We start from the raw sequence: 23,476 nt of genomic DNA, 5'->3' as shown, positions 1-23,476 counted from the left end.
CATATTTTCATATAGGCAGGCTCTTTTCCCCACACAGAGATACATGCGATAATCCTTACAAAGCTTGGACATATATTAGTATGAAATGAGAGCTAAGGAGATCCAGTTTGGTAGCACCTAAGAGACCCATTTTGTCCTTGTCATTTTGTCATTATTTTTTTTTTTTCCTGCCAAATCAATAAATCTTTCACTGAATGTAGCAAGAGCAAAGATCTAACTACGGCTACCACATCTGGAAATCCAGCCTTAAAGCCATTTCAATAGAAACAAAGTGGACATCTTATGAACTTGTACAAATATTTATTTCCATTCTGAACCATGCTAAGATAATACAGTGAGATATTTGCCTTGTGTTTGAAATCTTGACAAAATTCTGTGGACTACATATAGTCTGAACAATTTGTAGACGTCAAGATTGCCCTGACACTTCATGTCACTCAGCTTCCATCTTTGCTGCACTGACAGTGCTCTCAGCCACCCCGGTCAATACTGTCCATAGATGATTTTTGGAAGATTGCATATGTCTAAGTAGGATAACTAGTCAAAACAAACAAACATATAGCACTCCACCCCCAACACTTCCCCTACCTCCTCAAAAAGAGAAAAAAAAAAGAAAAAAAGAAAAAAAAGAAAAAAAGAAAAAAAGTGTGTGAAGTTTGTGGACTTCATCTTGAGCTTCAGGACGGGAAAAAAAAAAAAAAAAAAAAAAAAAAAAGTTGTTTTACAAGTTTGAGTTGGAATTGGCTTTCTTGTGCACATGAAGTAACAAAGATTTTCTTGTAGACTCTGCAGCATCTGGTATTTTGCACCAAGGCAGACTTGAACACCTACAGGACCTGAGTGTTTTAGCTGAGAGGTCACTGTGTAGGGATTGAGCTCTGCCTTGCAGAACAGCTTTTCAGGAGTCATAGAAAATTGCCAAGGACCAAAATGTCTTCAGTGTAGTCAGTTTGAGAGTTTCTAACATGAGAGATGGAATTTCAGCTGAAACATAGAAATATCTTAGGAAGAGCTATTCTAAGTAAAAATATAGGATACTAGACATAGTACCATAAATTCTGCAAAAGTTATTAGATTTTCTGCTAAGAAATTTAATCGGTTATTTGGATAAGCCTCAAAACACATGGTCATTTAGCCAAAAGATGTACATTACCTCCATATTCTCTGTTATTTTACTCATGTAGACTTATGCCAGAATCTCTATAATGCTTGATCATTTGATTATACATGCAAAAGTTATTTTATCAAACTTGTTAGACTGATCTGTTTCTAACTGGTCTCACCTGCAATACTGCTGGAGGAGGCTGTCACATGACTGAGCTGAATATGCTAGTTATCTTTTCCATTGAATGGCAGATGCGAACTTGATGTGTTTTGCAGTTATTCAGCTGAAGGTAAACAGTGTATAATTTTTGGTAAGCTAACAGTCTGTTTGGTATGTATTGATGATATATTCTTCAGGCAATTAATTCTGTCATGGCAACAAAGGACTGTCTTTGTTCCGGTATCTGGCTCCAGAAGGTCATGTTCCAGTAGTTTCAGTGGTCATTGCTCTTATGGCACTCAAGAGCATTGATTGCACAGATATTTCATATTTTTCTGCTTCTCATGTAGGCATTCTCTAATTAGGTGAAAATGTTCCATAAACTTTATGTGGTATCTTTTTATTTATTTATTTACTTACTTACTTACAGCTGCTGCTATCTTAAGCAAGATAAATCAGTCTGTAGATCCTTGCGAGAACTTTTATCAATTTGCATGTGATGGCTGGATATATAATAACCCCATTCCTGAAGACATGTCGAACTATGGCGTTTATCCTTGGCTGCGGCACAATGTGGACCTCAAACTAAAGGGTAAATATGACATTTCTGAAAGTATTTAGTTGACTTTTTAGTGTTGCTTGTTAAGTGGCTGATGCTGAAATGAAAAAAGACTCCACACTCTTTTCTGATTATTGCATGATATCCAACAGAACAATTTCCTGTTCTCTTTTATATGTATTTTTGTTGTTTTTATTGACAATAACATTGAGAGAAAATGAAGCATAACAGAAACAGAATTTGCGAAGAAGCAAACAATTGCTTTTGACTCTACAATTTAAGAACCATGAGACGAAAAGATACTTCTTATACCAAAGGAAAAGGTGGCAGGGGTTGAACTGCCTTCTCCTTGCAGTAGACTGGTAGACCAGAGTGCAGGAGTACAGCATGCACGTTGAAAAATATCTGTCCCAGATCTGGACAACCATCAGCCTAGGACAGCAGTCTGTCTTTGACAGTGGACGATTGCAGGAAAGGAATATAAGAAGGCAAAAACAGTGATATTTTCCAGTATGGTTAGCTAGATCTTGGCAGGAGGCAATTTGTAGCCTTCTGGAGATGGCTGTTTGGGTTCTCTGTTTCCTTCAAGTTGCCATTCAGGTTTCTGTTGCAGTATCTGAACTATCATCAGTGAAGGAGAAGGCCATTTAGGGATGCGTGTCTGGAGCAAAAATAGCCTGGGGTGGAAGTGTGTAGGAAGACAGGTATTTTAATCTGTATGTTAGTTGACTTAGCACTATACTCTGCAGCAAGGCCTCCTCACCAGGAAGCTCTGCAGACTAACTGGAAAAAAGGGTGACAATTATTGCTAGGGAGGAAAAAACTGACAGAATTTTTTCATCTTCACTAAAACCATGTCACACACGCTGTCAGTGTGCCTGAGCGTAACATACCTTAGGCATGCAATTGATCTATTAGTTCACCTATTAGCCTCCTGTTTGTTCACCACAGAACAGAGATCACCTTTAGGATGTTGTGCTTAAATGTAGCATTTATTTCTCTACTAGCTTTTGTATGTGCATGTTTGTAGGCATCAAAGTCCTTTTTCACTTTTTTTCTTCAGTTACACTGTATTCAATTTCCACATCATTAAGTATTTTGAAAGCTGCATTCAGTTTCAGAGTATGATTTTGGAATTTCAGCATAGGATATGCTGATGACTGCTGTTTTAAGTCTGCTGAAGATGTCAAAAACAAAGGAAGAAATATTGCTAGAGCCTGTTTTAAGTTAGACTTTGCATTCTAATTATTCTGCTGCCAGAATAAGGCTGTGTTAGAAAACTGCATTTCCTTCATGAATGTTCGCCACATATATGCCAGATCTAATTGAATATAGAGTAGCAAGCTGTGACTCTCATTCTTAATTTCCTCCTTTTACCATGCCTAATCAAGGACATCACACTAAGCCACAATTTTATATGGTTTCCTTACTGCATTCCCTTTAGAAGTGGCTAATCCTTAGCTAGGAAAAAACAAGACAAAGAAAGAAACATCTAAGTGAGAAGTATTTGCTTAATGGAAACTCCATATCAAAAAAAAAGGTGTAATGAAGGTGCCTGATAATTATTTTAACAGGCAGCAAGAACTGCTCTTTAGCATAGAAAGGGGAAAAGATGTGAAACATTGGGTGGTGTAGAGTAGTTGATTTAATATAAATTTTGTTATCTCCTCAATATAATTTCATTTAATAATTTATCCAAAATATATTATTGGTAATTAAAAAAAAAAAAAAAAGGAAATTGTGGAAGTCAGTATTGGTAGCCAAAGTAACAAGGTGTAACTTCAGCCTCTATATGTGTTTGTGTTTTAGCTTGAGTTACTTCATAAAATTAGCTTGACACTCACAGTTATTCATCTGTGGATAACTACATCCTTGCTATCAAAAGTTTCATCAAGGTGAAGAGCTTTTGCTTAGAGAAACATATATGGCTTACTGGACCTTGGAAGCCAATTTAATCACTCTTTCCTAAAGACCTCTGAGTGGAGCTTTGTACTTATTATAAATGTCCCTGTTTGACTCTCAGTAGCTTAAAAAGCCCTGATCTTTAAAGATCTCATTATTGCATAAGTTCTATGTTCTGAAATATTTACTATAATAAATAAAACTGTTAATCGCAAAGTGATAACATGGCTTGGCCAGAGATCTACATTTTTCACATTTGATATTCTTTGATGGTGTGATATAGATGGAAGGATTTATTCAGGCAGTATATTAAAAATGTCATGGTTTAAAATGAATTATTTGAACATCTAATCTGCTTTCTGTTTCCTGAATTTTCCTGAGCCTTAGGCAGAAAGGCAATGTGGGTATTTGTGCAAAGACCTGCAGATGGCCTTGGTTACACAAGAGTATCTTCAATCTAATGGAAGTTCTGTTTTTGTTCAGGGGCAATTGACATAGAAGATCTTCCAGCTGATCATTGGCAACAAGTGTAAGAATTAGTTTTGCCTTACATAAAAGCAGTAGGTGTAATAGCACAGTGTACTGAAGCCTGCATTAACTGTTGCTAGTTTTGAGGGTAAAGCTCATGGGTTTTTTGATTGCTGTTTGTTTATTTATTTCTTTGAGATTGCAGATGCACAAGAACATAGGACTTTGCAAGTTTCAGTTTCAGGAAAGAGGAGAACGTTTTCTGTATTGGTGAAGGTTCTTGATACTTTAATAGTGAATAGCACAGAAAGGAATGACAGTGTGTCAGTGGAAAATAGCTGAGAGCTACTGGGTGGAAGATTTTTTTGCATGCATATGTCTGGTTAACTGAAGGAATGGAACAAAAATGTGCATTTCAGGTATCTCCTAGATTCACATAACTTAATTAATAACTTTTTTTTTTTCAAGATTTGTGGTTATATGGGGTAGAAAAATATTAATAATCCCATAGCTTTCTATATCTGTCTTAGGATGGATTCAAACTAAAATCTTATAATTAAATCTTCAATTTCTTTTTCATCCTTTCTTTGAGGGTCACTTGGATTTCTTTATCTGCTCTCAGAGGACTCCACAAACCACATGTGTAACTCACTTTGATCTTCTTCCTTTAAAAAATGGGTGAAAATCTAGCATGCTTAAAGTACTTTTGGATGTCAGAGCTTCAGGATTTTAAGTGTTGTGGTGAAACATACAGAATACAGTTGTATATAGCCAAAGATGTGTTAAAATGTTTTTGTCTTGTGATTTTGGTTATGACCAAGATCCAAGTGATATATTTCTAATACTTAGGTTAAAATTTCTTGTTTACTTATGGTGAAACAGTCCTGGGGAAGATTAATGTCCTGTGTGGAGCCAGAAGTTGGACTTGATGACCCCTGTGGGTGGGTCTCTTCCAACTCAGGATATTCCATGGTTTTGTGATCCTGAGGTACTTCCACCTCCAGTTAACCAGTCTTCTCTGCACTAGACTGTCCCTGACTTGATGTCAGCCTTTTGTTTGCAGGCACGTTAAAAAGTTAGCTATAACCATTTTGAGTGCTGATAGACTCTTGGGAGTTCTTCAAAAAGGGAAAAATGGTTCAACCGTGGACCCTGTTTTACAAAGAAAAGGTATTTAAAGCTGCAACAGTTTCAGCTTTCCATCAGGTCAAGATTGCAATGTCTCTGTGAGTTACTAAATGTGTTTCACTTACCATAAAATTTCCTGCACAGCTATTTGAGTTCCTGCTGAATTTTTCCATTTTGATCGGTGACCTTAATTAAGAGTTTGGGAGCGTATTAAGTATTATCTTACTACTGAAATGTAGGGAGCTTTTTGTGAATAATTCAAAACTGGAAGTCTGTGGCAAGTAAATCGGTACCTAGTACCCGTGGTGAATGTTGATTGTGAACCAAACAGTTTCTTTTCCTTTCTGAAATCCGCAGAGCAATGATATACAAATGGATTTTTTTCAAGTGACCACGCAGGAAACAATAAATTAAAAAACAAAAAACTCTGCAAACATTCCTAACTCTCAGCACTGCAAAGAGGGGGATTTAAATTATGTGAATCATTTGTGAACATGGCTTTCAGACCTTTCAGATTAAATTGAAGTCTGTGGAAACCAGTTACAGATAAAGTCGCCATACTGATCCTGGCCCAGTGAGACACCTCCTTCAGACTAAATTACTGCGTGGAGGTTTTTCAGTGTGGCTATTTTCTGAATGCCCATGAATTTAAATACAGTGAGGAGTTCCAAATGTGGCAAACAAGAAATGGAGGCCTTTAAGGAGGATATGGTGTATAGATTTTTAAAGAGTATAAGACAGCAAACAAAATATCTAGCAGTGTAAGAAACTTCTCTTTAGGTAATCTGCAATGATTTTCTTTAGAAAACAATTTCTCTTTCAAGTAAATCCAGGAAGGCAAATATGTCTCAGCATGGAAATTTGTACTGTTTGACCACAGGTTTGTCCTTTCAGACAAATGCCAGGAGTCTGTGCTGAGTGTCCATGCCACAGGGCTCTATAGAGTTGGCCTCTCTTCTTACACACATTGACAGATTCTTGGTCAGGACTTGGATGTGGCCCATGAAATCTGTAGTGTCACCACTGATGTTCACTGCTGGTCTGCTGTCTCAGTGGACCTGTCTCTTGTGATTTTTTTCTTAAGAGGTAGCTGGTTGAGAGCTGTCCTGAATAAGAAGAAAAATACCAACTGTAAAAAAATAGAGAGGGTATTTATGTTATTCCTTCCAATAGCCTCTTGTTGGATAGCTGCTCCTGGATAACAAGTGAGCAGCAGACAGTAACAGTGCTTACTCTTTTTTCTTAGTCTCTTCATCTGCAAATAGATCTATTTTCAGTGGTCCAAACATTTTTGTAAAGGTCCATATCCTTGCCATAGTGGCTTATTCATCCAAGCGTAAGAAAAAGCAGAAGTGGCCCAAGTCAAGTAAATCTCTCTGGGCAACAACTTTTTGGTAAAATGAAGTACCTGGATCAGAGGTGGAGTAGCCAAGATTTTCTACAGGCTTTGTGGCTGCTCAGAGTGAAAACTGTATTTGTACTGGGTGATTTTGGGAAACCATGAGTACAGGAAGGAGATCATTTTGGTTCCTAAGTGAGGTTTTAAGGCAGCACAGCAGCTGAGCCACAGAATTCCCACAGTGTCCTTGGGAGACCAGAAGGGCATCTCTCTGCAAGTCCTGCACTGGAGCAGGAATGGGGTTTACATCTCACTGCTGCTCTGTGCATGGTACAATATTCTCCTGGGCTTGCAGGGAGGGTTGGATAGGAGTTGGATAGGAGGGGAGGTTGGGTAGGAGTTGGGTGGGTGGGAAAACACAGTTTTTCCAAACAAGACAGTTCTGATTAAGGCATCAGCTCCACAAAGACAATTCTGAGGAATGACCTCCTGGAGCTACAGGAAAAAAATATTAAAAGAGATATTTTAATGTTTTAAAAACATGGAAATTGTTATATTTAGGGCATATCTGAGACTGTGCAAGCTAGCAAAAGGTCTTTCAAAAGGGATCAATAGGGATCAATAGCCACTTTCGTTGGCATCTTGGATGCTTCTGCTTTCCAATGAAGAGAGAATATACAATACAGCAGATGGTAGGACAATGTGGGTTGTGTCTAGAACTCTGCGTTATTTCCTAGTTTTCCATGAACAAGGAATTTGCCTTGATGAAATATGCTTGGAGTGATTACTAGGAGTCCTTACAGTAACATGATTCTGGTAACCTTATTTATAATGGGGAAAGTGATGGAAAGAAGGTGAGAATGTAATGGAAGGCTGATTGAGGAGAGAACACAAAATACATGAAATTGAAAAATACTATGTGCTTTCGTGAAATTTAAAATATTCACTATAGGCATCAGAAGAGAAAAAAAGTGTATTGATTTGCTATTTAATTAGCATGAGTACAGAGTGTGGTTTTCTTAGGGAGGGCAAATAAGGTGAAGAAAAGTTGATTAGTCGTCTCTCAAAAATGATATATGCCGATTCAAGACAATTTACACATTTAAGATTAATTTGAGAAATAACTTTACCATATTTCCCTCCCACCTCCTTGTGGAGTAAGAAACTGGGGATATTATATTAGCAATGGGTCTGGAGGGATATGGATCCAGATCTTTCAACTCAGGATAACAACTTAATTGTGAAATGGTAGACTGTGTGGTAGCTCTTTTTCTGTTTCTCCTGTTGAAACTAACATTTAATATAAAATATTTAACCTTCAAAGTCATTAAGTGTTCTCCTAAATGATTTTAATAGCCAGGTAGTTAAAGTATTCAGATTCTGGATGGCACATAGGACTCCAGTTCTTCCCCAAAGAGCATGCAATTTCATGTAAAGTAAAATAATTCTCACAGTAGAGGTGAAAGGAAAGTCACCCCAGAAATCCATACAACACAGCAGTTAGGAAATCTCAAGATATGGGAGACCAAATGCATTTCAGCTTGGATATCCAGTTGGTTCAGGTTGAACAATGGGTTTTAATTAGGTCATAAGTAACACTTTTGCTTCTGTTTTGACAAACAATGCTCTCCAGATTTGTTGGAGTATATGTATTTTTACCTGTGTATTTACAAGTAAAGTGACTTATTTTCATATATCTGTATTTTAACTACATGTAAAACTATGCTCCTGAATAATTCAAATTCAAAATTTAAGTTATTCTTGCATGGCCCCATTTACTCATTGACAAGAAAAAAAAAGTTAAATATCAGATTTTTTGTGAAGAAAGGTAATCTGTGCCTGTTGTGTTATTTCCATTGATCCCCAGCAAATGGGGAAATCCACCTTTTTTTTTTTCCTACTTTCTTTTAGACTCAAAGGAAAAGGTTTTATTAAGGCAATCATTGATTTAAGCATTTCAAGATTTCTGAAAACCTTTGATGCTAGTTTGTTTTTTCCATATATATTTGAGGATGGTAAAGGAACGGTGAAGGAATCTGAACCATAATACGTTAGAAATTGAAATAGGTGCTTATGAAATTTATTAAAATATTTTTTTTTTGGAACTGCATTAATCTCTGACAGCTTCCCTTCCAGACCTCTGAAAGCCACCACTAAGGAAAGGAAGAGCCTTAGAGTTAGCAGAGTGATGGTATATTCTTTAAAAAGTATTTAAGTACAGGGGTGAGAATTTTTTTTTAGTTGTGTTGGAGTGAAAATTACATATTTCAACAGTCTATTTTCTTCTTTTGGAATCCTGAAAGCAAACTTTCATTTAAAAAACAATCACTTGCAGCTCACTTTAAAAAGAGTTTGTTGGGGATGGGGACTGCAAACTGCACATCAGATAGTCCAACAAACACCTGAAATAGTAAGAAGTGCTGGAGAACAACTAGCAGAACTGGTAGTTAAAAAATAAAATAAATAAATCTGAGGGAGCTTTGTGGTGGTTTTACCATGATAGGCAGCTGAACACCACAACCGCTTTCTCACTCCCCCTCCTCAGATGAGGAGGGGAAGAAGTAAAGGAAAGAGCAACTCACAGGTTGAGATAAGGATAGTTTAATTAAAGAGAAAAACTATTATTAAGGAATTATTAACTAAAAATTCAACTAAAGGGAAAAAAAGGGAAAGGGGAAGAGGGAGGGGGAAAGGGAATAACAAAACAAAACAAGTAAAGGCTATGTGGAAGTGCAGAGGAAAGAAATTACTCTCTACTTCCCACAAATGAGTGTTTCTTGACCACGTCCTTGAAGCAGGGCCTCAACGCACATAGCCAGTTTTTGGGAGGAGGACAGACATTTTCTCAACGAGAGCCCACCCCTCCCCTCTTCTTCCCTTTTCCACCTTTTATTGCTGAGTGTGACATCATATGGTATGGAATATCCCTTTGGTTGTTTTAGGTCAGCTGCCCTGGCGATGTTTCTTTCTCACTTTTTTGGCCACCCCCTAGGAGGGTTAGAGAGAGTCCTGATGCTGTGTGCCAGCACTGCTCAGCAGCAGACACAACACTGGTGTGATACCACTGCTGTTCTAGCTACAAGTGCAGAGCGCAGCACTGTATGGGCTGCTGCAGGGAAAGTTAACATCCCAGCCAGAGCCAGCACAAGCTTCAAAAAAACAAATATTGCTGTCTATCAATTGTTAGAAGAGGAATGGTGTTGTAGCATATGCCGAAGATGTATAGTAGTAGTAGGGGACATTCTCAGAAGAACTTGTATTTTAAAGGCAAAAAGGAATTTAATCAGGCCCTTATTTATGTATTTGCTGTTGGATTATGATGGTGCCAGAAGACATTAATGCTTGGGCTTCTTTACCCTTCCTTAAGGCTTGCATCTGGAGTGCTTTCCAGGCAGGCAAGAGGTTGCTTAGGTCTTCTCCCGAGGCTTTGATACGCAAAGCGGATATGAAATGTAAGCAAGGCAGGTGCATTAGCACAGGAGTGTGACCTGTGCTAGTAAACCTGCCAAGAGGATCAAGGATCCTTTATCAAAAATAAAGTTTTACTGAAACATTAAACACTGCTTTCTGGAGCAGGAGATGTCTGTCTTTGCAGGAGAGTGTGCAGAGGGAACAGATTTAACTCTAAGAATAATATAAACTGGGCTTGACTATATTTGTCTTGTTTCCAGGAAATATGCACAGCTTTGAAATATGCCAGTTAATGACATTTTTGTATAACTGTATTTTACATGTTATAAGTTATTTTTTTATAACTTGATATATAGGCTCTTCACCTCTCCAGCTGGTCAGGTTTCCAAACTGATCTCCAGGTCAGGTTTCCAAACTGATGAGAATAATATACATATATATGTACCAGATGTTCCTTTTTGAAGAACTCATAACCGGGATTGTTTGTGTTGCAGTCTATTATTCTCATAGTTTCATGTAGCAAGCCAGAGAAGTTACCACTGGACAAGTGATCATAACAGTATTGTGCCTAATTTTGGATGCTGTGGCCACTGATTTTATTTTGAGGTTGAACATTGTGCTCCTTGTAGGCCTCCATCCATAAGACTTACTCTCTTTCACTTAACTCCAGGCTGTGAAAAAAAGGAACTGGAAACTAGATACTCTGAATGAACATCAGATACTAGAAACTAGATACTCTGAATTAAATTTGAATGAACCCCAAACCATTCTCAGATAACCACTCTTGGAACACACAAGCTCACATTACTGTAATTAAGACATTACATTGTTCTAGCTCTGATTTCCATAACAGCAGTGTGGCTTTGAAGGTTTTTGTGTGCCCCCTCACATCCTGGACAAATCATTTCTGTCTGAGATCACTCTGTGAACTGCAACAAACCTGATTTCTGAAACCCAATGCACTAGGAGTTTGAAGAAGGGCAGTGTCTTGATGACACAGGTGGAGTCCTCAATAAATCCCCCTGGCAGCACGGGTGCTGCTTGGATTACAGTTGCTTTCAGGGACTCTTTTGACATAGCTTTTTAGTGTGAAGTAAGTATGGGATTAAGAGGTAGACACACTTAATGAACATTAAATTAACCATAAGTATGCCAGAGTTTAAGGAACAACATTTTACACATAAGTGCTGCGTGATTGGTTGGAGTGTGCCCAGTGTGAACCTGCCAAGCATTTTCCATGTGTACCCATATGCACACTCATCTCCCACTAAAACAAAATGAACACCTGTGTTTCCCCTGTGGGTTATGGGGGGAAAAGTTGCTTTCAAAAGGTAACAATGATGAAATACCCCCTTTCTCTACTTTTAAGCTGAAATTCCTCAGAAGACATCATTAAAACATTCTGCTGCTAGCATCAGAATATACTCTGCATATGTGTAAAAGATAACTTGGATTTTGCTTCTTCACAGAGGTAGCACAGAATCTGGGAAGGAAACAAAGCTTGTGACTGATAGCTGAAGAGGGTGAACAGCTTCTTTAACTACTCTTTTCATCAGTTTAGAAACCCAACACTTTTAGCTGTAGAGTGATATTAAGGAGAAGGTGAAGAACACAGTCTTTATTGCTCAGGAACTGAAGGAGAAGTACACTTTCTTTGTTTATAGGTAGTTGCAGGCAAATTCCTTTTCCACAAGCAGAGTTCCTGTATTTAGGTATAAGAAACTGAAGATCATTGTGTTTTAGGGAATGATAAACGTGCAATCTGCAGCAAATATGTTTTCTAGTTACTACTACCAAAAGCAAAGGAAGAGCATGCTGTTGCATGAGATTTTCACAGAGACTTACTGTGGCATACTTGAAGGATGAGCTTTTTCTTCTTTTGGCCTAGTGAATGGTTATAATCTTGGGCTGCTTTCTGGATCTGCACTGAAAACAATGCATTGAAAATTGTTTTCAGTTGTACTATTCAGAATCTTCTGGCCAATGCTGAGCAACTCCCACTGTCACTGACATTAAAGGGGCTTTGGAGCTTTCAGCATATTCAAAAGATCAGACTCTTCAAGTCTTTGAATCAAGTTTAGCAAGTTTATGCTCATAAAGCAGCACAGTTCAAATCAGTAAGACTGACATGAATTAGATATGGAAGAATTAATTCTCTGTGGCTCACTTTATCTGCAACAGTGGATAATGGCTGCACCTCCTTGCTGTCACATGTCTGAGAGTGCTTGGAGATCCTTATCCTAAGTGTACAGAATGCAATGCCAGGAAAAACCATTAGATTATCTCCTGTGACCTTTTAGTATCACTGACAATTACATTACCCATATATGAAGCTCAATAGCTTGCTCTGGGATAAAGCATAATTCACATTGAGCTGAAGCTTATCTTCCCCCAAAACATCAAGTCTTGAAGATGTTAGAGGGCAGAGAAGTCACTATCTCTGCCAGTTGCTTGGCTCCAGTGTTTAATCACTGTCATTGCTGAATTTGTCTACATCTTCCAATGGCTGCTTTTCCTTTTGCCTCTTTTCAGTAGACTGAAGACCTCTCTGGCACCAAGCATTTTCTAATGGTGAGGCAGTTTTCCCTCCCCAGTTCTCAAGCCTCTCCACACAAAGAAAAACCCAAATGACTGTGATGTTTTCCTACACCCTGTCCAGATGTTCCAAATTGTTTTTAAAATCTGGACACCAGAACGGCATGCGGTGTTCCAATCTGTCTTGCCAGCCCATGTAGGACAATAAAATTATTTCCCCACTTTGATACTTCTCTGTTTTTGCAGCCCAAGACTACTGTTTGCTCTGGCATTGAAATGGGAGTTCATGCTGAATTACTTGTCTTCTTCTAGCTTTTCACTCCTCCAGGGTTAAACCTTTCCAGGAAAAGGGGTGGTCCTTTGGAATTTTTGTAAAGATTATAATAATTATTATTTAATTTAAAGTATTCCCACTGGAATACTCACGCATACAGTTATTTTTCTTCAAGGTACAAAGCATTATATTTCAAATCATCATCAGATATCACTGTACAAACACTTCAGTTTGCATTTTCCACATACAGCAGATGTTTGTAAAAGGATAAGGACAAAAATGAATGGAAAAAAAATGCTACTATCTTTACTAGCACTATGTATTCTCCATATCTATGGCTGGAGAGTGCAGGAAAACCTTATGTTGTCTCTATAGAACAAAAAATAAACGTGAATTTCATTCCTGTGAGACACTGTGTATATAGAAAACTGTCTGAGAGCACACTACATATACAGTCTGCAAACCAGGATCCTCATAACTTGAATCTTTATTTCTAATATGAATAAATGGTATGCATACTACTTTTCCCTACAGATCTGTACAACTTCTTTTTCCTGTACTCCAGGTCAGAAGGTGGAAAAGGATTTCAAAATACTGTGAATAAAATATGGTGGTCAAAAACCAAAGCAAAGCTCTGTAAGACAGTAGGCAGGAAAATCAACAAGGGCTAGAAATGGAAAGTGAGATTAAAGGTAACATTTAGCCACAAAATTATTCTTAGCCACTTTAAATACACATGCACACACACACACACAAAATAGCAAAGCTTACTTTGCAAAGTGCCTTGCTCTCACATTCGACACCAGATGATTGCTATTTGCTGTAGGGTAGAGAACCACAGGAAGTTGGCCTTTTTTAGCCCTGTTGTCCTGGAAAAGCACTGTCTGAAGGAAACCCAATAAAGACCTTCCTTCCTGCCCTCCCAAACCCAACACCCCACCCCAGCTGTGGCTTTTTTCTTTTTTTTCCTTTTTGCCTGCCTGAGCATTTTCAGTTCAGGCAACTGAGGATCATTCTGAGCCATGGTGTGTTTTCTGTTGGTGATGCTGTCTTTGTGTTTTGCACAAGGGCCAAGGAGGGCAATGATGTAAGCCTGCCTGACCTAGACTGCCACGAGCAGAAGAACTTTGGTTTGCAGCAGGAACCTCTCTGCCCTCAGCCCCTCGTAGAAGAAAAAGAATGATGGAGCAATTTGTGACCTCAGTAAGCTTGGGATAGCATGAACAGCTTTTTTCTGACTGTGCAAGAGATAGATGCTCAAAGAGATGAGTTATGTTGTTTCAGCGCTGCAGAGCAGAATTACCAATAGGTTTTGACATTTGCCATAACTAAGTTTTATGTGAAGACAGATTTAAATCTTGTCTCTGAGCATTCTGTGCATAAAGAAACACAGACAATGAGGTGCTTAGATCAATAGCACAGGCCAAAACCCCTTTTATTCCTAACAGAATAACTTGGAATTAATTTGAAAGTGAAGGAAACAAAAGACATGATGGAAGAACAAGAGCTGCTTTGCTAGAACAGCCATTCAAACTTGTACTTTATATTTGGCTAGGGACAGGTGATCAAAGGCTTTGTCTTCATGGTGGTTTAAGCTATGTTGGTTCATTTTGTTTGTCATGGTGGTTTTCAGCTATGACATTGTGCTTTGCACTTGTGGCAGGCTGGTGACGTAAGTCAGTAATAGCAATGAGTTGTTAAATTGTCGTTGCCAGTAATCATGATCCTGTGCTCTTTCAGAGTAATGTAAATGACCTTATATGTTTTGATTTTCTAGTCTCTTTGGCGAGATTGCTATTCCATCTTTATCAATGTAAGAGTTAACTGGGAGCTGGCAAATGAATTACTTTTTCAAGTTTTTAGTATTGTTAGAGTACTGTGTGTCTCATGCAAGGGATCCATTCCTAAAAGTTCCCCTCTAAAGATGAAACTAAAAGGTGCTGATGGAAGGTGGATAAAATTTCTTTCATAATCAGAAAATCTGCTGAAGGATACATATATATATAGTTTGTTTGTTTTATTGAAACTGCCTATAGACTCAAGTCAAATGCAGTTAGTATGTGGAGTCCTAAAATGGAAGATTACTTTAGGAAGTTGGTGCTTTTCATTTTAAAACAAGTTTTTTTTTCATTCAGAACATTATCTCAGTTCAGAAAAACAAAACAAAACAAAAACAAAAACCAACAAAAACAGCAGTGACAACAGAAACACCTCAAGAACAAACTCAGTGTCCTTCTCAGTGCTGAGTGAACTGCTTTAGTCAAAACATTGACTCTCCCAGAGAGGGCCAGAGTTTCTACTTCCAGCCAGTGGGCTTAAGAGAAAACTATTACACTGAGTTCCTCAGTGGATTTGTGTAAGCCCAAATGTTCCCCTAGTGAGGGGGAAAAGCAGGTACTTGGAAGAACTTGAATATTCAAGAACACATAAAGTAGCTACAAATACTTGTGTGTTGAACAGACAGAGAATTTCTGAACTTTATATTTGGATTGTATATTAGCTAATGCAGAAAGCAAGTGGATCTGACCAGTGCTCCAGATCTGAACTTCTAAATCTTCCTGGAAGCTTGAGGCTAATGTTGAAGAACTTCTGTAGTCTGAAGAGCACACATGGACAACATCCCTTATTTCAGTGTCCAAACAGAGGATTCAACCTTCTTATTAAGGTTTTCATCTTTGATAACTGGATTTGACATCATTGGAACCAAGAATTTTCTTCATACATTAATTCTGTACAAAATGGCAGCATCTACCCTACCTTACCCTTTGCAAAAGTGCAGGAAGAGTTACAGCTTCATTCTGTCACATAACAAGGTGATCTGATGGGAAAACACCAGGTCTCATATTAAGAGGATTTTATGCAGGTGTATTCCTAGAGTTTATTTTACTTTATTGGATGTCATCCTCTGTATCTCTCTTGAGTTTTAGCTGGGCTTTAGCTATTGAATTTTATTAGCTTCAAAATTTCACGGCTGTGCAGCCGTGTGCAGGAACAGAAGTTATTACAACACCTTTAATAGGAGTGTGTTTTTTCATCCTTAGTTTTATGTAGGTTTCATTTATAGTTTCTCTTAAAATGTCATTCTTAAAACATGAACAGGTCTTTCTTAAAACATGAACAGGTCTGATTATTCTGCTAAGAACTGTGCACACTAGAGATAAGTGGCAATGATTGGTATGATATTGTGTTTAAGAAATTGAGAAATATTAAGAACTTGAGGATGTGAAACCAAAACTATTGGGAATCCTGTCCAGCAGTTTTTTATTCGTATCTTATCCATAGCTAAAAGGGAATAACCTCAACACATTTCTCAATTTCTCAAAGATCCAAGCAGATTTATTTTTATTTTTATTTTTATTTTATTTTATTTCTCCCAAGGAGAAAAGGGATTTTGGAGGAATAGACCAAGTGGCACTTGGTCATCACTAGGGTACTTTTTGACTAATACATTTTTGAAGTAAGCAGTATGGTCTCCTGAGTGTAGGTGCTCTGGACATGGGTGTAAAGTATCTGAAAGGTGAAGCATGGCAGGTTCTTGAATAAGCTCCACGTAGAAGAGGTTTGGTTTTACCATGACAGGTGTTATGAGGTTCCACGGGCCAACTGCAGACTTTGGCAGACCTGGGACCCCTGCACTGCACTTTGTTCTACTTTATGTGTGGGACATGCTTCTTAACTCAGGCAGGCGCAGCATCTCGTAGGGCCAATCTCCACTGTGCCTTTGCTCATAAACCCTCCTGAAGCCCAGAGAGATACTCATTGGGGAGTATGCTATAGGAAAGTTACTCTTGAATTTTTCAAGGCTTCTTAGCTCTGGCTGAGCACCCATCAGGAGGCATTTGGGATGGCTCTAGGAAAACCAATCTTTCCAATGGTTCCCGTAACAATAAGGTAATGTTGGGCATGACCTGTTTCGGTCTCACAAAACTACGTCAGGTCCAACAGAGTTTGCTAGCCCATTTTCTGTGCTGTGCTCAAGTACTACCCTGCTTCTCTTAGTCATAGAAGTGCTCTTCCTGTGCTGTACCCAATCTGATGGATTTGCTGAAGCTAAGCTGATCTGCATCTAGCCACAGTACATATGTCTGCAACAACATCATGGCTAGTCTAAAGCCTGGATAAATGGCTTGAGGCAGCTGAGTGTGAACTGCTGAGGTTCAGAAGCATTCTGCATATTTCATTTCCTTACATAATATGATGAGCGCAATGTTTGCACAGAGAGATGACAGCTTAGGAAAACAAGTTTGGTTTTCCAGAACGAGGTGGGTGAGCAACTGTGGTGTGAGGGAGCTATATAACACAGCTTTTCAAATAGTGGTTACACACTTGGCTTTCTGTGTTATTTACAAGGCTGAAGCTGTGTGTGTTTGATGGACAAAAGCGCAGCTCTCTGCCACGTGCTTTCAGCAGTGGCAGAGCTGGTGGAAATAAACCCCAACAGTCTTGCTCCTGGTATCCTACCACGTTCTCCTTTAGACCCCATGCCAACACCAGGAGCTCAGCCACCTGAAAAAAAAAAAAAAACTTCTTAGTCTCTCCGCCCTGTGTGCTAGCTCCCATCCACCTCCCCTGATTTCCTGTCACCTCTGTTTGCTGAGGTAGTTCTTTGTGAGCAAGAGTCAGTAAGTTGTCTTTATAGTAGTCCTTTAAAAAGTATGTATATCCTGTGTGGAGGTGGGAAAAAGTGAAAATACCTCTCATCTCTCCTGCCTGTGTTCTTGCCTAAGAAAATACATGTGAAACCTCATCCTCAATTAACTGAGTGCTATGACTGAAGCAAATGTTGACACGGGCAAACAGACCATACCCAGAATTTCCAAGGTATTGAAAAAATGTAATTTCTTTTTTCAGCATTACTTGAGAAACCAATCAGCAAAAGACAGGACAGTGAAGCTGTACAGAAGGCCAAGATCCTTTATGCATCCTGTATGAATGAGAGTAAGTGGTCTGATTTTGGGACACCGCTGTGTTAGCCATGTTTATAAAGGCAGATTTTTTTTTTTTTTTTTCTCTCCACCCAAGTCCATGAAGCTTTGTGCAGAGTCACAAGTTTTGCTGATTTGCATTCAACCTGAATGCAGAGGGTCCTCTGCTTGTTCCTGAAGTCAAAGCAGTGGTACATTAAAGCACAAGGAAGCACTTTTGCAGAGACCTCTGTTCATCAGGGCTCTGTGAAAGAATCCTTATGTGTGCAAAAGGAAGCTAAAACCCTGCCAAGGTATACACCCTGCCTGGTGTATCAGAGGAGCTACCTGATGAAATTCTCCTAAGGCACTTTGAGAGTCTGCTTCTCAGCATCCTCCACCTTTTTCTAAATCCCTGTGATCAAAACACTTCCACAGGGCAGGATTCAGGCAGCCCTGAGCTCTGAAACTGTGAGTTAGCTGGGTGCCAAGTGGGGGAAGTCCTGCAGCCACTTTTGGGCAGTGCTTTCCTTGAGCTTGTCACTTTCTGTAGGGTTGATGTGCACTAGCTGGGACACAGCACAAACTTTGTGCAACTGGGTGGGTGAAAAATGGGCTGGGCAGGAGTGGACTTTGTCCATCAACGTGCCCTTTGTCCTTCTCACTCTCCTGCAGACATGGTTTCCTGGGGCAGGCTCAGCAGTTCGGGCAGCTGCCCTGCAGCCACGGTGCCCAGCTGCTCACTTCTCTGTCTTTGATCGTGGATGGTATATTAAAAATATACTTAATTGCAGGCCTTTGCCTTTTTAAAAAGGCACTGATATGCCTCTTTTTAAACTTGATTCATATAAACTGCTGTGCCTCTGTGTTCACAGGCAGAGCAGAGGCGCTGGGGTTCAGCAATGCCTTTGTCCTGCTGAGAAATCAATCAGCACTGATAAATCCTTGCATCTCCCATGGCTGCTGCTGGATTTGAATTGTCTGGAATGTAACAGTTGTCACACTTTGACATTTCAGATAAAATTGAAAAAGCCGATGTGAAACCACTGCTAAGCATACTGAGGCACTCCCCTTTCCGCTGGCCTGTGCTGGAATCCAACATTGGACCTGAGGGGCTGTGGTCAGAGAGGAGGTTTAGCTTAGTCCAGACCCTGGCAACTCTTCGTGGTCAATACAGTAACTCTGTCTTCATCCGTTTATATGTGGCTGCTGATGACAAAATCTCCAACCGGTATATCCTGAAGGTAAAGATATCTATTAGGTTACTCTGCATGGCATTTTGTGATCTCATTTTTTAAAACATGCATACAAGCCAAATGCTTACATTTAACTATTGTTGCTATTATCTACTAGCTTACATGTGTACCTGGGTGCCAGTTCCGGGAATGTAGAAACCATTGGGTACCACATGCTCTTGAAAAATATATGTGCACAGGACATTTTCTCCTTTCAAATAGCAAAAAGGAGAAAGCATATTCCCAGTGGACTAATGTCCAGGGTCTACGTGTATGAAAATAAGAGTAGTGGATATCTTGTCCTGGGGGTGTTCTGGGTGCTGCTTATAACAATATCAGTTGTATGAAGAATGCTTTTTTCTGTGAAGATGAGGAATGATGAATTGGTCACAGATATTTTGAACATGAGATATTTTTCTTGAGGTAGAAACATGTTATCTTGTGCTTATGCAGCACCTTACAACGAAAAATGTATCCCAAACACTTCTAAACCTGAAATACAGAATAACCCTTTACTGAAATTCTTTTGTTTTGCACCAAAGCACAAAGTTTGCTAGCAATGCATGGCATTACACAACAGTTTACATTAGTGAGAAGGAAAAAAATAAAAATAATAAAAAATTGTCTAGCTGTAGTCTGACAAAATTCCAGAGAGAATTATAATGGTTACTGTGAGATGTCATCATGGCAAGATCGAGTGCCTGGGCCAAATGTGTTGCTGTTGTTTAGGAAGTGGAGATGAGTAACCAGAGTAGGCCAGCTCTCCACTGCTATGAGAATGTAATTTATGAAGGCAAGAGAGAAGGAACAAGGAAGAAAGCTATGACACCATTCATCACAGCAAAATAATATTTATGGTCCTTACATTGCTGGCATCCTGGCTAGCTGTAGGGATGCTTTCAAGAATACATTGTATTTGGGTCTTGGACAAGAGTTGGACAGAACCGGGTTCAGTGGTTCTGAAGTGGATGTTGATTCTGAATCAGCTCTTTGGAATGTCATTTGACTGAGATGTTTGACTAGTACGAAATTCAGCAGTAACTTTCCCTGTCTCTAGGGAGGTTTCCTGAATGGTCAAGGCAATAGCAGATCAACAGTTCAAGTATTAAGGATGTCATGCTGCTAAGATGCTATTTGGATCCTGTCAAGATTGCTTTGGCTTGAGATTCATTTAAAAGTACTGAAATGGTGGAATAAAAAGAGGAAATATTTAGCTATCTCCTGTCATACTCCTACTATAATCTCTTAGGCCAAGTCACCTGCCAGCGGAGGGTTTGGATACAACTATATTGCTGATCCCTTGGAAATGAATTGAATAACATATTATTCCTTTGGGGATTCTGTTGTTAATTTGATTAAGAACTTGATCTGCAGAATGCATCAGCCAGTATTCTACTTTGTCAATGTTTTAACAAATTCCCAGGAGTGTGGCTGTACCAAAGAGTATTTCAATCTGCTTGTGAAAATGGCTCTATTGCAAAATTCTTTGTTCAGCATTGCAAAATCATAAATAGAACAGGAAAAAAAGGAGAAGCTCCAAATTAAACATTGTTCAGCATTCAATTTTTTTTTTTATTTTTTATTTTTTAATTTGGACTAAAAATGTTGGTTAACTTTTTTGTTTCTATCTCATATTTGTACTTTCTTAGTTCCAGTGGATTATCAAATCTGACTCTTAAGCCAGGAAAATTTGGCTGGGCACTTAAAGCAACTGTCACATAACTGAAATAGACAAATATCTATTGTATGAGTCATTTATTATATTTTTTTCTTCAATATGCAGAAAAAGATGATCCTGTTTTTCAAAGAATCAGAATTGCACTCAACATCACAGCTACTCTGCTTTCAGTGGAGGATTTGTTTTATTATGGTTTTGGTATATTTTAGAGCTTGAGAAAAGCACTCAGTAGAGGACAAGATGAAGTTTATTCACCCATTTGAGATTCTATTTGCATTTGCATAGGTCAGTTTTATGTGTGTAGAAAATGTGAAATATAAATGCTGTAGGATTTAAAGTAAAAAGGGAGTGTGTAAAGTAGCATGAATAGGTATGATCTCTTCATTTTTTATCTTTTCAAAAACAAATACAACATTAAAATAATAATCTTAGAATGAAAAAAACTTTTTTTTTTTTTTTTTTTTTTTTTTCCATTCTTTCTATTCCCATGAGTATCTTATGCAGAGTTCAGAAACTAGGTGAATTATGTTTTCAGATTTGGCTTCTATATCCTAATTTGTTTTGATCACATTGACATGTTTTGTGAAATCTCAGTTTCCAGTAGTGATTTTAAGAATACTGCCTGACTGTGAATTTTGCCTAGTTAAGAACTTGAAACATTATGTAAGCACTCCCGTGTAGTCATTTCATTCAAAAGACAAAGTGCAGATCTCATTGAACTTTCAAGACTGGTTTAGAAATTTCTTGTGCATGCATGTGTGCATGCAATGATTTCTGTGGCTGGAATCCAGCTGTACCTCTGTTCAAAAGCCAAATACTCATTACAGCACTCAATACTGGTCTAGGGTGAAACTCAAATGTACAACCATGTTTTCTGTCAAAGAAGGCTAATGATGCTTTCCAGGCACACAGCAGTGGACATGCTCCAGCAGCTAATGGACTTTTGGTCAACACACTAGACTAGTATGTCCAAAGTTTGCTCTTTTGCCACTGAAGTATGTACAGCATGAATCTTTGATCCTGTAGACCCACTCCTTTTGCATTACCCTACTTACTAAAGGAGCCATAAACACTTAAGTCATGGAAGGTGATACTTTGCTGTAGTAGATAGCTCAAATATTACAGGGGGCATCTGAGGCTTTCCAGATCATACTAATGTGAATTTAGTAATGTCTGCCAGCATTTTTCTGTTATTTATTTTTTATTTTTTAATTATGTGGCACTCAGGCTTGTCTTCAGCAATATATTATGTATTAAGTATTTACACACACCTACTGTAATTGCCAGAAAAACATGAACTCTTTCAAGTTTGCTAATATGGCTAAATCTGAATTCTGATGAATTTAATTATTTAATTTTTTTTTTCTTGTTATTTTTAACAGCTAGATCAAGCGAGCCTCTCTCTTTCATCTCGAGAGGATTACCTAGAAAACACCACAGAAGCTAAATCTGTAAGTAGCATTAACTGAAACTCAAAATGTCCATTTTTTCCCTCAGTTTTTGTCATTGTGGACTTTGCTCTGTGGAGCTCCAAACTGAGAAAATCTTGTGGTTTGTTTCAATTTTCAAGATATTTCCTATTAGAAAACAGTACCACCACCACAAACATCACCACCAAAAACACTCTTGCAAAGTTTCTCCAGTGAAGAGTTTAATGAGATTTGGGGTCTCCCTTGCTTTTCTTTCAACTTGGAAGGGACCTCTGGAGACCACCTAGTTCAACTCCAGTGCTCAAGCAGAAACAGATACAGGAGGCTGCCTAGGACCATGACCAGTCAGGTTTTGAGTATCTCCACAGATGGAGACTGCACAACACAAAAGTGTTTTCTTGTGTTCAGATGGAATTTCATGTTTCAGTTTGGGCCCATTGTTTCTTGACCTGTCATTGTACAGCACTGAGTAGTGTCTGTCATCTTTACTCCCCCCATCAGGTATCTATACACATAGATAGGATCTCCCTTAGCTTTCTCTTGTCCAGGCTGAGCAGTTCCAACTCTCTCAGCCTTGTCTTGTATGTCAGATGCTCTGGGCCCTTGATCAGCGTTGTTGCCATGTGCTGGACCCAATCCAGTGCAGCCATGTCTCTCTTGTACTGGGTAACTCAGGACTGGGCCCAGCACTTAAACGTGGCCTCACCAGTGCTGAGTAGAGGGGAAGGATCACCTCCTTCAACCTGTTGACAGCAATCTGCCTAATACAGTGCAGGATGCTGTTGGCCTTCTTTGTTGCAAGGACACATTGCTGGCTCATGTTCATCTTGGTGTCCACTAGGACTTCCTGAGATTTTCAGAAAAACTGCTTCCTAGTCAGTTGTCCCCCAGCCTGAGTTTGTGCTTGGAGTTATTTCTCACCCTATGCAGGACTTGGCATTTCCCCCTGTAGAGCTTCATTAGATTCCTGTTGGCCCATTTCTCCAGCCTAACAAGGTCCCTCTGAGTGGCAACACAACCATATGATGCATCAGACAAACCTTCTCACCCACCTCCCCCGGTCTCATACTGTCTGCAAACATGCTGAAAGTGCACATGCTAGAAGACCATGTGCCTGAGCAAGAGGCTGCAGGCACTGCCTGCAGTTTGAGACTTACAGATCTGCGTCCTCTTTACAAGGCACCATCTGGGTCCAGGAGCCCGACAAAAAGTCAATTACACCAGCAGTGCCTGGGGACCATGTCCTATGGCATGTGACCACCCTATCTAAAGATGGGTGTGCCAGACAAAGTTCACTCACCTCTTCTTTGTGAACCAGTGCATCTGTTGATTGCTGCTGGGAACAGTGC

At 39.0% G+C, this 23,476-nt stretch overlaps 1 protein-coding gene across 1 annotated transcript in view; it reads left to right on the top strand.

Moving 5' to 3' along the window:
- The window catches only part of PHEX (phosphate regulating endopeptidase homolog X-linked), a 105,862-nt gene that overhangs the window by 5,494 nt on the left and 76,892 nt on the right, over nt 1–23,476 (top strand). Inside the window, exons 3-6 of the mRNA XM_035309829.1 lie at nt 1,695–1,856; nt 17,732–17,818; nt 18,802–19,028; nt 22,080–22,148. Of these exons, the coding sequence (XP_035165720.1) occupies nt 1,695–1,856; nt 17,732–17,818; nt 18,802–19,028; nt 22,080–22,148 (545 nt within the window). The remainder of the gene's footprint in view (nt 1–1,694; nt 1,857–17,731; nt 17,819–18,801; nt 19,029–22,079; nt 22,149–23,476) is intronic.

Source organism: Oxyura jamaicensis, chromosome 1, assembly GCF_011077185.1.
Source record: "Oxyura jamaicensis isolate SHBP4307 breed ruddy duck chromosome 1, BPBGC_Ojam_1.0, whole genome shotgun sequence".
In the NCBI taxonomy this organism is placed as follows: Eukaryota; Metazoa; Chordata; class Aves; order Anseriformes; family Anatidae; genus Oxyura; species Oxyura jamaicensis.
This window is presented reverse-complemented; position numbering and strand designations above follow the sequence as displayed.